The 19,965-nt window shown below is 41.4% G+C and overlaps 1 protein-coding gene across 1 annotated transcript; it reads left to right on the top strand.

Moving 5' to 3' along the window:
• Positions 1–5,684: 5,684 nt before the first annotated feature.
• Positions 5,685–14,316, top strand: MARCH8 (membrane-associated ring finger (C3HC4) 8, E3 ubiquitin protein ligase; the record flags this gene model as incomplete). The annotated part of the gene is made up of 5 exons (XM_010000830.1): positions 5,685–5,764; positions 6,066–6,911; positions 8,842–9,022; positions 12,711–12,858; positions 14,012–14,316. Coding segments are annotated over 5 exons (1,560 nt in total), but the record flags the coding sequence as incomplete, so codon positions are not given.
• Between the last annotated feature and the right edge of the window lie 5,649 nt (positions 14,317–19,965).

Here is a 19,965-nt window from a genome sequence, read left to right as displayed (position 1 = left end):
TCCCTGCCTGCCTTCAGCCCAGGCTCAGGACTTCGCAGCAGAGCAGGCAGAATGGAATTTTGCCACTGTGGATCAGATGGGGCTGGGAGTGCCCCTGTCAAAGGGAGGGGGGGTGAATGGGACAGGGATGGCATGAACAGAGTTTGATTCTCTGGGTCCAGAGGGCTGGTCCCTCGCCATGCCTTGCAGTGGCACTTGGTGCCCTTTTTTCACAAGACCTGCATCACTGTTGTTTTCTTTCCTAGATCATTTGTCTGTACACAGACCCTGCCAGACAAACTGGTGTGAGGTGGTTAGTCTTGGTTGCTGTGGTGTAAACTAAGAAGGTAGCAGAGCTTGGGGCTTTCACTGTCTCTGGAAATGTATCATGCAAGATAAGTGCCTGCCATGTCTGTGTCTAGCAGCAGCCTTGCCTTCTTAGTACACATTTAAATAGGCTCTGTGTGAGACACATAAAATAGCTCTTGGGCAATGCGTTCTTCTAAAGCACAGGGTGTGGTAACTGTCCTCTAATTCTGTCTTGCCCATGTGCTTCTGTCATGTTCATCAAGTTGTGTCAATACCAGGAGAGAGAAATCTGATACAAAACAAAATTCCCATTTGCTCATTGCAGGTATCAACACTGATCTCGGTGCTGAGGTCAGAAAGCATCACAGGACAGGGTGTTGCTTGGCATGGGGGGTGTGGTAAAAGGTAGTAGGTGTTGATCACTGGCTGAGCTTGGGAAAGGACAACTCAGGGCAGTGGTGGGACACGTCTCCACTTAGCCAACACCTACTATAATTAGCTGTGTCTACTAATCCCCAGAGGGACTGGTGGTAGTTGGAGTTGGCTCAGTGGAGATGATCATCACTGTGTTCCCATAGTTCTTACAGGGAAAAAAGGCAGACAGGAACTGCTGTAATGGTCTAGTGGCACTTCAGATATGTTTTAGCGTCAGTATTTTTGACAGTAGGTGCAGCTACCTTTTAGGATCTTTATTATTGCTCTCTTTTTTTTTTAATCCCAGCAGAAGAGTCTTGAAATGGGTTCATAACAGTGTAAAAAAAAGGCAAACCCATAATCAAAATGCTAGGTTGAAATTTGGGTTGTGGAATGTTTGACTCCTTGCTCTGTTACTGTATTTGTATTAAGTTCCTTGTGCAGCAGTTCCTCCTGAGTACATAAAATTGTTCTTTTCTCTAACATTTTACCCAAAGAATAGGTGTTGCTCCATTATTAAATGTGTAGTGCTTAGTGTGTTGGCTCCAGGTCCCTACTTGAGACTTCTGGGTGTTTTTGTAGCATCCCTAGTAGGGCCACAGTATTGGTCCTACTCAAGTGGCATCTAGAAATTACAAAGTTTGAAGGTGTGGGACAGAACCTTTCTTTGCTTTCTGCAGACTTGCAGTCAGTGGAGGAATTCTTCTGTAGTTAATTTGTTCTAATTTTTCACCTTCAATGCATAATTTAATAAGGTTTTCGAATGTGACAGGCCCTGGTCTTTACATTGAGGTATAACTGCTAGTACTGAAGTGCAGCCCAGAGTGAGACAACAGTAGCTATACCCAGAAGAGCCATCTCAGATGGCATCTCAGATAAGCAGGTTATCTTGGAATTTACCCAAGCCATTGCTGTGCTCACTATGGCTCACTTCAAAGATGACTTTATTTTCCAAAGCAGGGTGGGTTATTTCCTTTTCACTGTGCAGCATGTAGTCAGAAGTAGGTATTCAGAAAAGGCAGATCCCAGTGTTCATGGAGTGGGGGAAGAATGAGAATAGCTATGGCAGCATGTGTATATATAGAGAGATGTATAAATATGTACATATATACAAATGCATACACATACATATATATAAAGATATATATATCTTCTTGATGGCAACCCTCCAGAGACCTGTAGGCTTCCAGGGACTACTTCCTGTAATTAAAACAGAGAGTTGCTGCAATTATCTAAACACCACTGCAGCATGACATGCAGTGACCTCAGTGAATTGCATTAGATGGGAATGTCAATATACGTAATTAACTATTGACCTTTAGTCCTGAGCTATTTTAGGCAACTAGTCTGGCTGTACAGGGTAACTCTCTAGCATATAGATTCTAGGGCTTGTCGTTGGAGGTGATATTCCTCCATGTAAAGGGCATGAAAGTCCACAGGGATTCAGCAAGTGGTTCTGGAGTAGAAGGGTCTACATCAGGCTGTCAAGGCTTAGGCCCATCACTTAATGAGCGTGACAGAAACCCCTTATGGCAAGGAGTGCTTTAAAACCTGCTACTGCTGTCACCACCGTAAGTAGCCAACCAAAGGTGCTGCTACTTGGGAGGCTGCTGCTAGAGCATTAAGGTTGGTGTGTGTGCCAGAGGCTACAGAGTAGTGAAGGCTTTGCTTATTTTCCCAGCCTCTTCAGAGCTGAGCCTTGCCTGGGAGCAACAGCAGAGCACTAAGTTAGCTGGATCTGCCTTTCTTGCATTCATACATAATCATGGTGCCTCGAGGTTCCTTTGCCAAGTTCTGGCTCACAGTTGTGCCACTGTTTCTTCATTTCTGAGGCATCTCTCTGCCTGGTAGCTGCTGTGTGTGAGTCAGTAAATCCAGCTGAGCTGTGTGGGCTGGCCTCTGCTTCTAGGCCTGGCAGAACTTACTTCTTGGGTTCTTGGCAGCAGTTTTCATGTTACTGTACTCTTCTCTTGTCAGTGAGTTGTGCCTTGCCATTTGAGGCTCATTGCTTTAACCAACTCCTGTTGCTCTGGCAGCTGAAGCTAGGGAAGTGACTGGTATTAAACAAGCTCATTAAAATAAGTGCTTAGTTTTACCTTGCCTAGCTACCCTAATCTGATTTGCAGTGCAGCTGTGCACTAGTTTCATGAGCAAAAAGCATGGGAGGGAAGGCAGGGAAGAGTAGGAGACTGGAGGTTCATTGAACCATGGCTTGTGGTGTTACCCACAGCTTATATTAGCTTAAATAAGGGTGGGTGTAAGTTCCTCCACTGTTTTGTTGTTCCACTTTGTGGTGCCTTTGAAAGTTTGTTAACTTTGGTTCATATATTGGTTTCATTTTTATGATGTATAAAGATGGAGCAAAGACCTCCTGTGTTGAAGCAGGAAGACAGAGGAAAAGGAAATATGCTTGAGATGTGAGGTTTTTTGCAAACAGTCTTGAAACAGAATAGTGAGCTTGAAATGCAAATGAAATTCCATAATTTCTTGTCTCAGCCTTTTGATTTCTTAAGCTGCAAGACTTTTACACTATCTTGGTGCCAGGCAGTTGGATCAAAAAGCCAGTAACAGGGTTGGCAAAGGAAAATTTTTTGATCGTTGAATCTGGTCATATCTGCTATTAAACAGGCACATCATACATACCACTGTCTTATTTTGGAAAGCTTCATTGCTAAAGTGAAGGAGTAGAGAGAGTGGATTCATTATAAGCAGATTACCTTCTGTGATTTGCTCGTAACATATAACCTGAGACAAATTTATTAACTGATTTGTGACTTCAGTTGAAGCAATATGTGGCTCTGCTTCCATGGCAGAATGTGATATGCTGTTTTACTGGTTCAATATTTTGCTTTTAGAAGATTGCTAAATATGTCTTAAAATAATTTGTTATTTGAGTTTTAACAATTTTCATTAGTATAATTGTAGCAGCAGATTATAGTATGTCAAGTCTTTCACTAATTTGTCAGCCTTTAAAAATTGTAATTACCGTACAAACTAATTTTAAAATACAGAATTTGAAGGTGGAGAGGTTAACCATCAAATAAAAAGCAAATTTCCAAGTAATACCTGAATTCACTTCACTATGATCAACATCCTATATCATTAGCATGTGCAAGTGTTGTAAAATGTAAAGAACTATACTTTCCAGGATAAAGCAAGTAATTGATCTTTAAGTCTTTAATCTGTTTTGTCACAGTCATAACATAGTTCAGTTTGCTTTCCGGCCCAAGGTTATTCTCTGGGTTTTTATTCTGTGTATGTACATAGCTGGGTAGGATGGGAAATCATTTACAGTGTCTTTCTAAAGATCAAGAGGTGTGTTTGAGTCTTGCCCTAGACTCCTGAAGACCCAGCTGTAAATGGATGCCAGATTTTTCAGGCTCCATGTGCCTGAGACACCCCAATGGGAGGCCAGGCACATCACTCTTTTTAGTGCTGTTGGCTAGAGAAACAAACCTTGACAGAGGAGTCCTGAAACATGGCAGATGATGATTGTATCTGTGTTTAGAAAGTAGTGTGTGTCCTAGTATACCCACCTTGTCACACACACACAAAAAGTATTCCGTGTGATAAGGAATGTTGCTTTTGCTAGGCGAGTTTAAAAGCCTGCACTGGTCTTGTTTAAATATACCGTAGGGACTTTAATAAATTATGTACAGAATTTAAGAGACCTGGGACAATGGTGTGTGTTGCACCATGACCAGAGGACATCAAAGCAGTGGTGACTGAGCTAGCTCTGGCATCTCAGGCTGCCATACAGTGCTGAGCACAGCATGGTTCTATGCCAGCACACCTTTTGTGACCTGAGGTCTCTCCTATACTGGCTTTGGGCACTTGCCTGGCCCAGGTCTGTGCTGGTTTTTGTGCAGCCCAGTCTGGTGCTGATGCTTCTGTTCTGCTGATTGTATTATTCCTTTCTGGATTTCAGAATTCTTGCTTTGTAGATCAAAGAAGCTGTTAACCTTTGTTTGAATTTTGAAATGTGAGCAGTGTTTTGCAGGGGTGGGTGAGCAGCACCGCCTATCCAGCAACTGTGGAACATGGGAGAACCAGGTTTAAAGATTCTCAATTATGAGGTTATCAACGCAGGTTTGCTCCTTGCCAAAACCTCTAGGAAGAGCTGAAAAGTTTCTGTTAGTGACCCACAGAATATAGGGGCAGAAAAGGCCTATAGTAGCAGCCCATGTAGTCCAAACTCTTGACACAATTATTGTTCTTACCATACTGATTTTAGAGGCTTGTCTATTAAGTGTTAAATATGCCAACAGCTTATCTTTATTTTTTTTTTATTAGTTTAGCTGAATTCTGAATTCTTCAGTCCCACACCTCTTCTCTAGGTGGAAGACCCTGCCAGAGTAAAAGCAGGATGAAAGGCCATGCAAAGTACAAAGAGTACTTCAGGGAACAGTCTGGTGTGGCAGATGGTGCTCGTGTGCATATGCTAGTATGGAAAATAAGTCCTCAGAGTCTGAGTTACTGAATTACTGATGGTTCTGTCTTATGAAAAAACAAACAAACAAACCAACCAACAAAACTAACAAAAAACGAACCCACAACCAAAAACAAGCCTCTAATCTCTTGTCATCATTATAAGTGGAAGGATTAGCTATTATGTGGTAGCTAAATTGCAGCTGGTCTATACACACACCTCCATCTAATTATTCTAACTACTGTAGCATTGCTCATTTCCTGAGCTATTGTTCTGTGCAATGTTTGACAGCTGGCAGGTTCTGCTCCAGAGATGGCTGCATTTAACCTTGGGGAAAATGTTTCTGTTCAGATTGTTACTTTTCCAAGGATGAAGCTGTGTGACCTCCCTTTTTAGCATTTGACAGTAAAGCCACTTTCTTGTAACAAGCCCTTAAATATCTGATGTAGAAGTGATATCTGACTCCATATGCTGCGTCTAACCCTGAAGGTGATTGCTGTGCATACCAAACTCTTCCAGCTTATGACTTGTTTTTTTGTTTTCATTTCTGAAGGCTGGAAGTCCAACCTCTATCTCTGCCCCTCATAGCTTCTCTCGGACATCTGTTACACCATCCAACCAGGACATCTGCAGGTAAAGGGGGTTGTTTGCATGGCTACAGTGAGGCTTATGTGAAGTTCAAATCAAGAAAAAACAAAACTGAAAAAGCACATGTATTGGGAAGTAAGCAGTGTGGGGTTCCCATTTGAAGTGTCCCATTTGTTTGACTCAACTGCCGTCTAACACTGCTTCATTGAATCCTACTGACTGACCCCTGTTATGTTTGCCATTCCCACACTAGCTGTAATTCTCATTTCTTCATTTTTAATTATATGTGTTCTCTTATGTAATTGTTTTTACTTTCTGTGCTTTTATTCCACTGTTCCGCATGCAGTTCCAGTGCAGTGTTTTCTGAGTGTTGTCATCAAAGTCCAGTGCAGTCTGCTGTTGTCTTGAAAAATCCTCACTGCCAGAACCCCCTGACACAAGGGGTCACTGTGACAGTAATCTGTCAGGACACGTTACATACAGCAAAGAGAGACTCCCATGGGCAGGATCGGGGCCAGGCACTCAGGTCTGCTAAGAACGTAAAGCCCACCCGCACTCTGAAATTCTCCAAGTCCCTCAATGACGTGGACCAGAAGGCGCAGAGCACCAGTGAGTGCTTTGACTATGTGGAGCGAACGTGCTCAGAAGGCAAATTGACCCCGACTCCAGGGCAGTGTTCAAGGATTAACAAATTTCATCTGAAAGAAAGGAAGCCGCTGAATCTCAGGCCTCTTTCTTTTAGCAATTCTAAGCGCTCCTACATCACTTCCCTTTCCAACTACTCAAGTGCATCGGGAGGAGCAGAGAACAACAATGCTGTACATATCCCCCTGTTGGAGGACAAAGTGGACCATGACACCTCAAGGAGCAAAAAGCTGTTGCGTTACCTCTTTTCCTTCTCCCACACCTCCAGCACCAGCAGCCTGCATAAGTTCCATGAACTGGAGAGCTATTCCAGTCACTTCCAACCTGAGAAATCCTCCAGCGTGCTGGTGGAAAGCACAGACTTCTGCTCTGATGACATGGGAGATGATGACGTCTTTGAGGACAGCACCTCAGTGAAATTAAAAACAAAAGAGCAGCGGGCACCACTCTGTTCAGTTGAGAAGGACAGTGACCTTGATTGCCCTTCTCCCCTCTCAGAAAAATTACCCCCTCTCTCCCCTGTGTCCACATCGGGGGATACCTGCAGGTTGGTTTACCAGAGAACCACCTACCTTCGAGCGCTCCCCTGTGCAGTGGTGACCATTCTGCTTTCCCCTGCATTTGTGCTGTTTCTGTCTTTTCTTTCACCCTGTCTCCTTGCTTTAATCTGTGGCATTGGAAGCATGCAGCCTTCTCTCTGATGTCCTGCATCCCTCCAATGCATTTAACAAGGCTACTAAGCAAAATAATTTCCTTTCGAGTCAAATAAATTGTCTTGCAATTTATTTCAGGTTTGGGGTTGTGAGATTGTCTTTCTGTTATCAGTGCCCAAACTGGGAATGTCATGAGAGAATCAGCTACATGTAATAAAGGCCAAGCTGAACATATCTTTGCTTTTACTGAGCAGTATGTTGTCCTGGCAGTCACTGCTGATTTGGGTCAAAGGGTGGGGAGTAATGAGGAAAGAGGCTGTTTGAACGTGCTTCAATACAGCTTAAGATTTTAATTTTTTTTTCTCCCCATCTTTTTCTCACACATTGTATCCCACCACACTTTTATTTATAAAGGGCTTTCTGGATGTTGTAGTTGAAAGAGGGATCTGAGCACTGACTGTTAGGAGTGGGTCTGTATGATGTCCACAGTGTAAGGTCCAAAAAGGATGGGTGTCCTTGTTCCAACTACAAAGGAATTATCACATGCACAGGTGGTGGGAACAGTCAGGTCTGGACTGCCTTTGGGGTGACTTGTCTGCAGGCCTGCCCCATCCCAGCTCCAAAATGTGGCTGAGGAGCAGGAGCCACCAAGTGCAGAAGCAAATGTCCCATCTCTCTACCTAGGAGTTTACTATCCTAATCTTTCTCCCCCTGACAGCACTTTTTGAAGCTGGCTTCAAAATACTTGCCAGTATTACTTGATTTCCCTCCTCAATACCAGCAAAATCTAGTTCTGTACTGGCTTTTCATCAACAAGGCACTCTTGTAATCCACCCACTCTTTCATTTCCACTTGCCAGTTATCAGCAAGGTTACAGGAGGCAAGATGCTACACATCAGTAAGAGATTTCAGTAATAAGACAGGGATGGCAGCATGCCAGAACATACTTCACAAATGCTTAGTAACTTATATTCATTCCCTGAGCTCCTTACCCACCCCCCTTTCAATTCATGACCTCTTCCACAGGGTTAGAGGACTTAGTGATGTTTTATGCAACCCAAGGGTTATGTATAATTTGAAGCTGGAAATCCAATGCCTGCCGGCACCTGGTAGTAACACTGTATCAGGTGTTCTTGTTGTCTGCACAGTTAGGCTGTGAGGGAAATGGGGAATTTTGCAGAGCTGATACTTCCTTAGTGGCTCATGCCAAGTAAGAATGGGATAGCAAAACCTCTAGTCTATTTAGAGTAGGTGTATTTTGGGGAGATTCAGTGCTGTAACTTTGCAGTGTGGATCTGTCTTTTAGCCATTGCACTAGAAAGAATAACTTCTTTTGTGCAAAATCCAGGCTGCCTTCATTGTAGTAGGGTGGGCTGTTTCATGATTGGATGGGGAATTTAGTTTTATCTCCTTTCTCAGATTGCAATACATGAGTAGCTGTACCTCTCTGCATATTTTGTCTGGAGAATTGCTGTCTGATCTCTTTAAATGCTATTTTCAGTTAAGTGATATTGTTCTAGATGAAGTGTTATCATTTCTTAGCCTGTTTTTTCTTTTGGATACTGCATTTCTGTCAGGCTCTGTGTGTCCACCTCATCTGTTAGAAAGCAGCTTTTCAGCAGTGTCTGTGTTCAGTTATTTTATGCCTGCTTATGTGCTTGTGCAGCAAGGGAGTTCTTCAGTTTTAGCTCCTTTATGGAACACGTTCCTTTGATATGTATGTCTCAAGATCCTCAATGGACAACTGCGTGTGATCACAGATTTTACATGTCTCTTCCACGTCGCTTCCTCTTTTCCTAATGAGTACCTTTGCTTCTGATTCAGGATATGTCACTGTGAAGGAGATGATGAGAGCCCTTTGATTACCCCTTGTCACTGCACGGGAAGTCTTCATTTTGTGCACCAAGCCTGCCTGCAGCAATGGATCAAGAGCTCAGATACACGATGCTGTGAACTGTGCAAGTATGAGTTCATCATGGAGACAAAACTGAAGCCTTTGCGAAAGGTAGGCACGAGACCTGATTCCCCAAGAAAATCCTTTGTTAAATGCAGGTCCAATCTGAAAAGATGCAGTCCTTGCCCATGTGCCCGCAGCACCTCCCATGTATTTATCACATTTTTATGCCTCCTTAGTGAGTCTGATTGCTTTTGCATAGGTGCAAAAGGATTTAAATTAGCACTCAGCCAGGCAAATTCAACATGTGTGAAATATAGCTCTGAGACTTAGCTGTTGTAGCCTGGCAGCTCTGTGTGTAAATATGGAGTTTTGTCTTACTGTTACCTGCTGTAGTTTTCTGCTCCAAATCCATATGGCTTTCCAAGTTCTCTTCAAAATATGAAGATTTCAGGTTAACCATCCTTTAAATCACATTTTTTGAGTGTAATTTGGTTTAAAATTGTAGCTTTTTTTCTTTTTAAAGATGAAACCTATTTTTGTGTAAGTAGAAAGCAAGTTCACCAAGAAATATATTTTAATATTTACATTTTCTTATAATGTGAATGACTGGGTTTTAGTACTTCAGGTTGCCAGAACCTGTATTTTTGTTTTATAGAAAAGTACCTTCCATAAACCTGGTAAAATATAGGTACTTAACTGCTACTTGTATTGGAAGGCCAGTTTTGTGCTTGTATCCTTTTTGTACTCTCACATCTTCTGAGCTTTCAATTTCTATTGGTCCTTACCATCAGGACTTTGAGATGGAAGTCACTGGTATTCTTAGCACAGATAAATCTTGCCAACTATACCAAAGTGGAAGAGGTTAATAACAGTAACCTCTGTCTGGAGCTAGAATAAACAAGAAGCATTAAATTCAATTATGATGAACCTAAATCATGCAGAGTAGGAAGTCCGGACTGCAGCCATCTGAAAGCTATTATAAGAAGTTGTCCAACTCCTAAAAGTGAGTCCCAGCAGAAAATAGCACAGATGTTTTCTTTAAAACCTCTTTGGTTTTTTTACAGAGATTCACAATCTGCAAAGTATATAACTTAGCATGTCTGGTTGATAGGACGACCTTGGCAAATCATTGGCTTCTAAGAAGTGCAGATTTTTCCGTGGTAGCTCCTTGGCACAGAGCGTAGTGCCTCTGAGCTCTGATTTTGACTGTCTTGGGCTCTGGTATCTGCCCAGACAACACTTTGCACAGCCCAGCCATAGGATATTGAAGAAATAACTCTAGAGAATCCCAAGTAAAAAGAGTTGCTATATTTGGCGACTGACTGCTGTTTTTTCTGTGCTTATTCTGCCTGGAGAGGATGTGAAGCATTTTCTGAATATTTGTTCCCTGTAAGAAAAAGCTGTTCTGCACCTTCAGAAATTAGTCACTCAGCATCATTAATTATATTTGAACAGGTCATCTAGGGGAAGGAGAGCAGATTCCAGAAGGTAGGGATAGAGCTGTAAACAGAAGGAGAAGGAATTTACCACTCAGATATATCTAAAAAGTCTTTTAGAGGTTCAGCTGCAGCCAGAAGATGAGCTGCTTCTGTATCTTCAACTCAGCCCCTACGGTATCCTGTCAGTCAGGAGAAAACAGTCTGGAACTGGTGATTATGAACAGGAGGGGACAAATAATAGGGAATGTGCTTGTCTGTAGGGTAGAACTGGAATGAAACATCTTCAGCATCTTAAGGTTGTATCACAGCAACAGTGTATTGGTCAGTTCAAGTATGAAGTTACTAAGGGAAGAAGATGAGACAAAAAAAAAGGTGTAATGGTTTAAGTGAACATGAAGGGAGACAAGAGAAGGTTGGTCTATTTTAATATTTCAATGGCAAAAAAAAAAGAAGACATTTTATTATTGTTGATTTTTTTGTTTTAACAACACTTCAAAAACCCAGAAATGCTGACTATTTTAGTTAGGAAGTGCTGCATGCTGTGTCATCAGAATAAGGCAGCAGAGATCTACAGATTCCTGTTTCTTTTCTGGGCTAGTGCGCAGTTTGCGGAGTATCTTTATCTTTGCTGTGTAGTCATATCTCTTGAAGAGGTAAGATGACATGGGTTGGTTTTGGTGGCTGCGGAACGAGCAGTTCACAGGAGGTATTGTCCAGCAGAGGAGCTCAAGCTGTGGAACAGAAAAGGGAAATACAAACTAGTCAAAACACAGGCCCTTGTGGCTCTGTAAGGCATGCACAAATAGATTTCATATGCTTACATTTTGACAAAATAAATTAATTATTTTTTCTACTTCCTGTCAAAAGTGAACACCTTTGTTTAGATGCAAAAGCAATTTTCTCTTCAAAACACAACATCCAAAAGGAATGTTTTCTTCAGTCTATTTCAAAGCAGATTGCTTCCTAGCATGACATGGGTCTAGCATGTCGCTGCTAGAAGTCTTAAATTCTTGTGCCATGGTGAGATTTGAACGCCCACAGAACTTGAAACATGGCTCGGACTGGCAAAAGAGATTATTTGTTGGCAAGACAGAGAATCACAAAATCTCTGTTTCAGGGTTCATCCATGCAATTTGTAGAAGTGGGAACAATGATTCAACATAATGAGTGATCTCAATCACACCAGTCATGTCATCCTCACTCCAATCCACATTATTCCTCCTTTTCAAAGTCCTTTTTTTCTACAAATTATTTTGGGAGACATCAAATGCATCTCTTTAGAAACATGTATGAGAAGCTTATGTGCTCCAGCATGTATTTTGTGAAAGTGTGAGAAAAGTCCATCTTAACTCTCTGTTCCAAGCAAATATGCTGAGGGATTTGTAACCTGTGTGCAAAAACTTTCATCGTATGTATAGAGTAAATTGCAAAAAAGCTATGTTAAAAAAAAAAAGTGAGCTTCATCCAGTTAAAAAGATAAACCCTGTTTTTGAACAATTCTTTGCATATTTGAAGCATCTATAAGAATTGTCTAGTTCCTTTGCAGCCTTCTAAATGACAGCAGCCTGACTGTGGTTTCTATTTGGGCTGAATAAATATTATTGCTAGATGCAGGTCTGTGGATTTAATTTGCTGAATCCTCTCACAAAAGCTTTCATCCCAGTTCTACTGTATATTCCTAGGGCACATACATCTAAGTGCACTTGAAACACTGAAAATAAAATATAGGTATCGCTACTGTAAGCAGTGTTAAATATACGAGAAGACTGGATGAAACCACCAGAGGTAAGAGGTGAGAGATGAACAGCCTTGAGCTGAGAGCTAAACAGCTCTGGCTGCCCACCAAGGGACTCTTAACAGAGCTCAGCATGAGATGTCTTGCACACACTGGTCAGTTGGATCACGTTCCACTTCTGTTGCAGTGTTTTACTGAACGTCTGCCTGAGCAAGGGTACCCTTTGCCACCCACAGTGTGAGGTACTGTGGGTACCCCCTGCTGAGTGGGGAACACAGGAAGGAGCATCCTTGTTTGTGCTGTCAAGACATTGCATTAGGGTCCCTCTGTGCTGAAGCTGTGCTTGCCTGGGTAAGCAGGGTACACCAATGTTGTGTGGAGGCTCTGGATTGGAGCTGAACACTGGAGATCCCACCTGGCACCAGGACAGCTCCTGCCACAGCAGGGTGAGCTGCCAGCCATTGGTGCAGGCTGTGGTCAGAGCAATAATGTCCAACTTTTAAAACCCTTGTTAGGTGGAAACTGATCTCCTGTCTGGGCTTTGTTATTATCAATGTTCTCTTTTTCTACTCTGCAGTAATGACAATAAACACCTAATCTCTTCTTTTGGGTTTCTTGCCAGTGGGAGAAGCTGCAGATGACTGCCAGTGAGAGGAGGAAAATCATGTGCTCTGTAACATTCCATATCATTGCCATCACCTGTGTCGTGTGGTCTCTCTATGTTCTGATAGACAGGACTGCTGAAGAGATTAAACAGGGACAGACTACTGGTATGTTACTTGCTTACCTTCCCACTTTTTCGCTTGGATTAAGTATGTATCCTGAATACAGAGAGAATGCAGAGCCAGAGTATGCGAGTCATGTTCCTATTTAGGAATAGTCAGCTTTTGCCTGAGGTTGTGTTGGTTTAAAAGCGCCATTCTGAAATTATTTAGTTAAATCATAACTGTGGGTGCTTTTTAAGTCTATTTCAAGGCAATTCAGTTTGCATTTGTGAAATGCACAGATATGAGAGCTAATCCACTGTAGCCAGAGACAAAATTGCCCTGTTTTTGCTCATTTAGTTTTGAATTGGAACACTCACTGAGCAGATAAGGATGTAAGCATTTATTTGCTGCTATGGCTACCTTTTAATTGGGCAAAACCAGAACAGTTTTTAAAAAGAGAAGTGGTAAAAGGGACTTAAATCCAAATCTTTGACGTAAATCAACAGGGTTTTCTTTCTGTTCAGTCATCTAGGAAGTGGTTTAGCACAAGTTTCCTGTGAAAGCCATGTTAGACTGCAGAAATTTTTACGAGTGGTTGCGCCTGAAGCAAAAGAAATTCAGGTTGATTCTTAGGACTCCAATTCATGCAACCAAGATGAGGTGCACTGCAATTCATGTAGTGGCTGCCCTCTCTACTGCAAGGATGTCTTAACTTCTTGAATTAAAGGTGTTCTTTACCTGGGTGTGCTGGGCTGCAAATTTGCAGCTGTCACAGATCCGTTTCTCAAGCAGCTGAGCTGTCCTGAAACTGGGGTTAGAAGGGATGGGGTATCTACCAAGGTTTAGAAGGCAAACTGTCCCTGCTCACTGAGCTTTGCATGCCAACTAGACATGGAAAATGTTTTGCTCGTGATTGAAAAGCGTCATCTCAAGTTGTCTTGACTCTGTCTGTGAATGTGCTGCACAAGGGCTCAGACACAGATAATCAGTTGTGTTGCTTTTCCTCTGGTAGATGACAGTAAATGTGATACATGAAGTAGAAGTCTCCATGTGTTTGGCTTGAAAGGCCAAACAGAAAACTGACAAAATAAGAATAGTTTGCACAGCCCAAGCTCTGACAGTTTCTATAAAGGATGTTCTTGAGAGATCCAGTGTAGTTCAGCTGATACTGACCTGGTCCATTTTCTTACTTCTTTTTTGATTTTCTTTCTTACAGGGATTCTAGAGTGGCCATTTTGGACTAAGCTGGTGGTTGTGGCTATTGGTTTCACTGGAGGACTTCTGTTCATGTATGTACAGTGCAAAGTGTACGTACAGCTCTGGAAGAGACTTAAAGCTTATAACCGAGTAATATATGTACAGAACTGTCCAGAAACTAGCAAAAAGAATATTTTTGAAAAACCTGCACTAATGGAGCCAAACTTCGAAAGTAAAGAAATGCTTGGAGTTCATCATTCAGACACAAACTCTTCACATTACACAGAGCCAGAAGACTGTGCTGCAGAAATCCTTCACATCTGATTGCTGCATAGGAGGGGTGTTTCTGTATGTCCTTGAAGATTTAAAATATCATTGTTTACTGCAAACTGCTCTCTACCTTTTTAAAATCAGCTAACAGCTGAGGGCTGGTGGATGAATTTTTTTACTTTTTTTTTTTTTGTTGGAATTTTTAAAAATCCCTTTAGCATATCTTTCAATGTCATCATGGTTGCATACCTCTTAACATTTTGTCTCTCATACTGGATGATCAAAGATACCCACAGGATACTTGGTAGAATGAGCCTTGGGTTTGGTATCAAGCAAGCAGCTAGTGAACTGTCGTCAACTTCATGGAGTCTGTTACTTTAGAAGATGACTTAAAGTGGTTCATTGCAGAGTGGGGTTTGCTTGTTTGTCTGTTCTTTAACTGTGATGAAGGAGATTGCCCCAGATGCTAAGGGAAATAGGAGAGCTAGAGACTAATCTACCACTAACACTGCCACTAACATTTTGTCTTAGGCAGCAGGTGTAAAATTTTGCTTTACATATTGTGATGAGACTTACAAAGCATATAGCACTTTTAAAAATCTTTATTTTGTAATATGTATGTGAAATAAGAATGAAACTTGAAAAAATGTGTCATTTTCAAAACATCTCTTCATTCTTTATCCCATTGATTCTTCTGGAACATAAACCTCTTGCCTTATATAAAAAAAAAGTAATTAAAAAAAAATCCAAACTCTGATTTCCAACACATGCCCACATTATCTTACTAAACATAACACTAAAAATTTTGGTTCTTTGAATTTCCTTTGGGGAACAATTTTTTTCAAAGGATATTGCACTTGTGACTTGTGTATGGGAAGTAGTGGATGTGTACAGTGTTCGTTTTCAATGCGCATTGGTCTCAGTGCTCAGTTTTGGGGATTGTTTTTGCTTTTTTAATTTCTTTTAAACAGGTCAGACCATCAACACACTTGCACATATATATATACATATATATATATATATACCCAAAGTAACTTTCATTTCAAGCCATTGGCAAAGGGTTTGTTGCTATATTGGTAAAAGTGTGAGGTAAAAGGAAAAAAAGATATTTAGTCAATACAGCTGAAGTTGGTTTTCCTTTTTAGTGCTGTTTTGTGTCTGAATTACACAAGAATTTTACATTGTTAGAGGAGAATTGAGATCAAAGTCGAGGAAGTAAATGTGTTAAGTGGATGAGTTTAAAATTACCTGCCTGGTTTTAGTCCTGGAGCGATGCTTAAATGGTCAGAGAATAATTTTGTCTGTGCTTTTGAATTTGGTACTGGCTTTTTAATCAGTCAGCCTCAATGAAAAGAGAGGGACAGCATTAAAATCTGTTTGCAGGGCTTTAGGAGAGTTATCCAAAGCCAGGGGTATCTGCTGTTAATTTGCTTGATCAGCCTTCATTACCAAACCCCGTTCTAGCTTCAAGCCCTCATTTAACCAAAGTCTCAGTGCAAGTGCAGAAATAAGCAGAAATAAAGCCCCACAAAAGGTCAGCACATGAGGCCTCTCCTTTTGAAAGCTGACTTTCTCTACCTGAGCCCTATCTAAATCTCTGTGTAATGAATGATCATCTTCTGGTTGGTCTTAGGAGTTGCCTCGACTTCTCAGTTAGGTAGAAGCTTCAGTTTATGTGTTGAGATACTGAACTAAATCCCCAGCTCCAGTTCAGGTTTTACTTAGTGTTTTTCAAGTTCAACTTTCATTGAGCAAGTTCTTTTCATTAAAAAAGTTGTTGCTTTAAGACTTTACAAAGAATAACTGTAAGAGATTGATTTTTTTTCTTCTTAAAATGTAATATTAATTTATTTTGAAATTAATCTTTTAGAAGAAGGCAGAGAAGGGACTATGGCAAGAGAACACACAGCAGTGGCTTCTAAGCTTTTGGAGGAAAAGCGTGTGTGCCTCTGTGTGATCTCATGCTTGAAGCTTACTGGCTGTGATCTTCATGAGCAACATGGTACCTTGTTCTTGAGATGTTTTAAAATACCCAGACCTCTAGGCAGTCCTAGCAAAGCTCCACTGGCTAGGTGTCAGGATGTCCCATGCTTATGTTATACAGGCAGACAAACCCTGCATACCCTGCTAGTATCAGGGTGTCTTCATTATGAGACGTGTGGAGTTCATTGCCTATGCCTGCCATAATTTGAAGTGCAATTACTCAGGCCCTTCCTTGAACTCTGCTGTGGATGATCCTCTTCTGTTATGAGAACCCAGAAAATACACTGTCTTGTTTTGGTTTCTATTTTGTTCTGTGAAAAGTTTTACTAGATAAACTCAGGTGGTTTAACTATCAGGTCTTGCACACATTCATCATATGCTTCTGAAATGCCCAAGTGCAGAAGACTTACAAGTCTGTGAGATGCTCACGTTACAGCTGCAAGATGCACAGAAGCAGCTGCCAGCTGATGCTGTGCATGTTCTCATCCGACCTGTGGCCAGTTGGTGAAATGAAAATGGACAAGTTCTGGTATGAAAACTGCTTGTTCTCCAGCTCACACCTGAGAGGCACTTGTGTCTGGCCGATGTTCTGACAAATCCTGATTTGGCATACTGTAATGTGCTTGTCCTGTTTCAGTCACTATCATATGTGATTCTTAGTGAAACATTGTGAAGTCTAATTTGGTGGTTTGGAAGCTCCATGTGGCACATGCCAGGTAGTGTTCAGCGTATTCAAGATACTGAAGGATTTTGCTGTGCCGCTGTATATTTTAGCTTTGGAAGAAAAATTATCTCTGGCAAAATCATCTAGGAAAATATATTTGTGAATGAAACTGTTTTAGCCAGTGTTGCTGCTAACCATTCCCTCTCTCAGCAGGTCTTTTCTGAATGAGAGTTAAGGCCTAATATTTAAACTCTTTATACCGCTAAAGGAATGTTCATAGCAGGAAAGGATGCAGAAGAAATCCATCTGTCAGGGGTTTTCATTTATGCTGATCACAGTTATGCTGATTCTTGCCTGGCATTAACAGTGGGCTTCTGGAGCTACAATTCTCTGCTTCAGCAGGGTGTCATCAAATGGTGTGAGAAGGCTGAACGGTGCTTTTTCCTTCTTTCTCCTCAAGGAGATTCTCTTGACTTGTTATCAGCTTCCAGCTGCAAAGCACTGATGCTAGCTCAGGTGAGCTTCATCCTTTCTATCAGTTAGGGGAGCAACCACCCCCTGTCAGGTCAGGCTTTCTAACCCTTCCTTCTGGTAGTGCTTGAAATTACTGAAATAGAAGTCAGAATTTTTTTAGTCCTGTTGTTCCTTGATCAAAGTTAGTTTGGGTTACCTGGAACTTTTCTGAGACCAGAATTTAAGTAGGAGAGAATATAGACTTAATACCATTGACCATGACCCCTTCCCTAGCTTGCCAGAGCCTTTGCTATACACCCCATGCTCTAGACATCCGACTAGACTTCCATGCCACAGACTTGAATTTGTTCCAAAAGAACACCGGCTGTGCCAAGGAAATCTCCCTGCCATGTCCTTTTTGGTATTATCTGCCAGGTCATGAGCATGCATTGTGTTAGAAATACAGGCATGTGCTGCAGAAGGTTGATCCCCTTTAAGACATCACGAGATGTTAAATTCCTATGAATTCTCAGGACTTTCTTCAACTGTAACCCTTTATTTTTGGGTCAGGGGTTGTGTTTAAAATGTTGCCCTGTGTTCTGAAGAGATGGCCAGACCTGCAGACAGCTTCCTCTGGTTGAATGTCATTGAGATTGGCTTTGCTTCAGCTGGAGGGTTTCAGCAAAGGTTACGCTGAGCCTCCAAGGGGTTAGAGAAGTGCTGGTCCTCTATGCTGTACCTGGAAAATCCTGGGAAGCAATAGTAGCTTCCTGTCCAAGCCCCCTTCTGCCATTCCCACAGCTGGCAGTGCTGTAAGGAAGGGGTGCTTGCTGTGCCACTTGTGCTGCGTGGATATGGCCATGCATGGGAGCAGGTTGCTTTTGCCCTTCGTTGGGCTGGGTAAGTATCTATGACGAAGTGGGACCTGGGTCCAAAATTCTGATAAAGCTGAGGTATGTTAAGATAGAGATTTCTGGTGTAGTCTGCTGTGGAGATAGTGGCCAGCAGAAAGGGAGGATGGTGATTCTGGGTTGGATTCATCTCATGTGGGGGAAGCAGGGCAAATACAAAGATACTGCTGGTTGGATTTTCACAGCTTTATATTAGATACATGACAATAATTTCTAAGTGGGACCTTTTATTTTGTGATTATTTTTTAGTTTTGAGATATTGCGGTGTTGGGGTATTCCAATGAAGTACTGAAAGCACTTGTCTTTGTATAGAAGATAACTGTATAAAAGATTGAAGCTGATCTTGTAAAACTTAGGTGAAACATTTGTAGATAGGTAATTGTATAACGTTAAAAAACTTTACACTGGCATGTGTTGTATAGTTTATACAAGACACTTCACAATTCTGCAGAATTTTTTAGTTAGTAAATTTCTAGTAACTTAAATGTATAGTTTTGTATCCTTTCATGTATGTTCATTTTCTCAGTATTACCACTTGCAGAATTATTTTTAGTTTCTTAAACTGTAATTGGTTATTTGTGTGTGATACACAGGGTTATTGACTGCAGCAATAAAGTGTTTCTATACAAAAAAAAGCAGAACAAAACAAAACTATTACAGTATCTGTTTTGTTTGAAAAGCTTTAGACGCCCATGCAAGAGAAAAATTAAGGTCTCCAGTAGTAAGATGATAAAGCGAGTTACTTCCACTGGAGTAAACGTGGAACTTGATGGGTCTTCAGTGTAGCAGGCCAACACAGAGTAGCATCTCGTGACAATTTTATGTTAGAATGATTCAGAATGGTAAAGGGATAGTTAACCATCAGTGTAACTGGGTGACTCCTTCAATGCAGTCAGAAGCTCTGACTATGCAGGTGTTTTGGGCTCAGATGCAGTAATCATGGGGAGACTGTTCTGGCTTGTGCCATGCAGGAGGTGGGGAGAGAGGATTCCTGTGGGCCTTAAAATCTGGAGCTTCTGAAATTGACACTGAGTGTTGCTGTGAAGGCTTTGTGTCTGAAGTCAGTGTTCTCACACACATTGGGTTCTGTGCAGAGCAGAAGATACTTGTTACAATGGTTTTCCTCTGAGAAGAAAAATAATTTTGTGTAACTGGCATGGTGGATGGCTGCATTTATCCTTCATTGCTGATGGCATGAGCATGATTGCAGTGCTGCGTGTTTTCATGCCAGAGAACATGAAGCTTTGAGCAGTTTCTCTTGAGTAGGTTTCTAGCACCAGTAGATGAAGGAAAGCAGCTCTCTGTGCTGCTGCGAGAAGGCTTGTGCAAAAGCATAAATGTCAAAGAGCAAATAAAATCTAAAAAGTTGTGTCTGTAACAGACACAAGGAGTCTCAAAGAAACTCTTCAAATGTATATGTCTTTATAAGGAGTAATTAGTTTTAAATTTTAGGTAAGGAAGGGGAAGAAATCTTAATGCTGTAATCCTAGAGAGGTGTCTTCCTTGCAAAAAAAAAAAGGTTCTGTCCTGTATGCTTTAGTGAAACAAGTCTGGTTGCAACATAAAGTTTGTGAACCAACCAGGAAGACCTCTATACAAAAATAACCTGCTGGAGAGATGATACAATAATTTCCAGGGCCTGCTGTTTGACTGACAGTTTCTGGATAATAAGCTGATAGACGGTTTAAAGAA

The sequence above is a fragment of the Chaetura pelagica genome, unplaced genomic scaffold (assembly GCF_000747805.2).
Source record: "Chaetura pelagica isolate M959 unplaced genomic scaffold, ChaPel_1.0 scaffold166, whole genome shotgun sequence".
NCBI classification, from domain to species: Eukaryota; Metazoa; Chordata; class Aves; order Apodiformes; family Apodidae; genus Chaetura; species Chaetura pelagica.
Note: the sequence above shows the minus strand (reverse complement) of the source record. Positions and strands in the feature narration are given on the sequence as shown.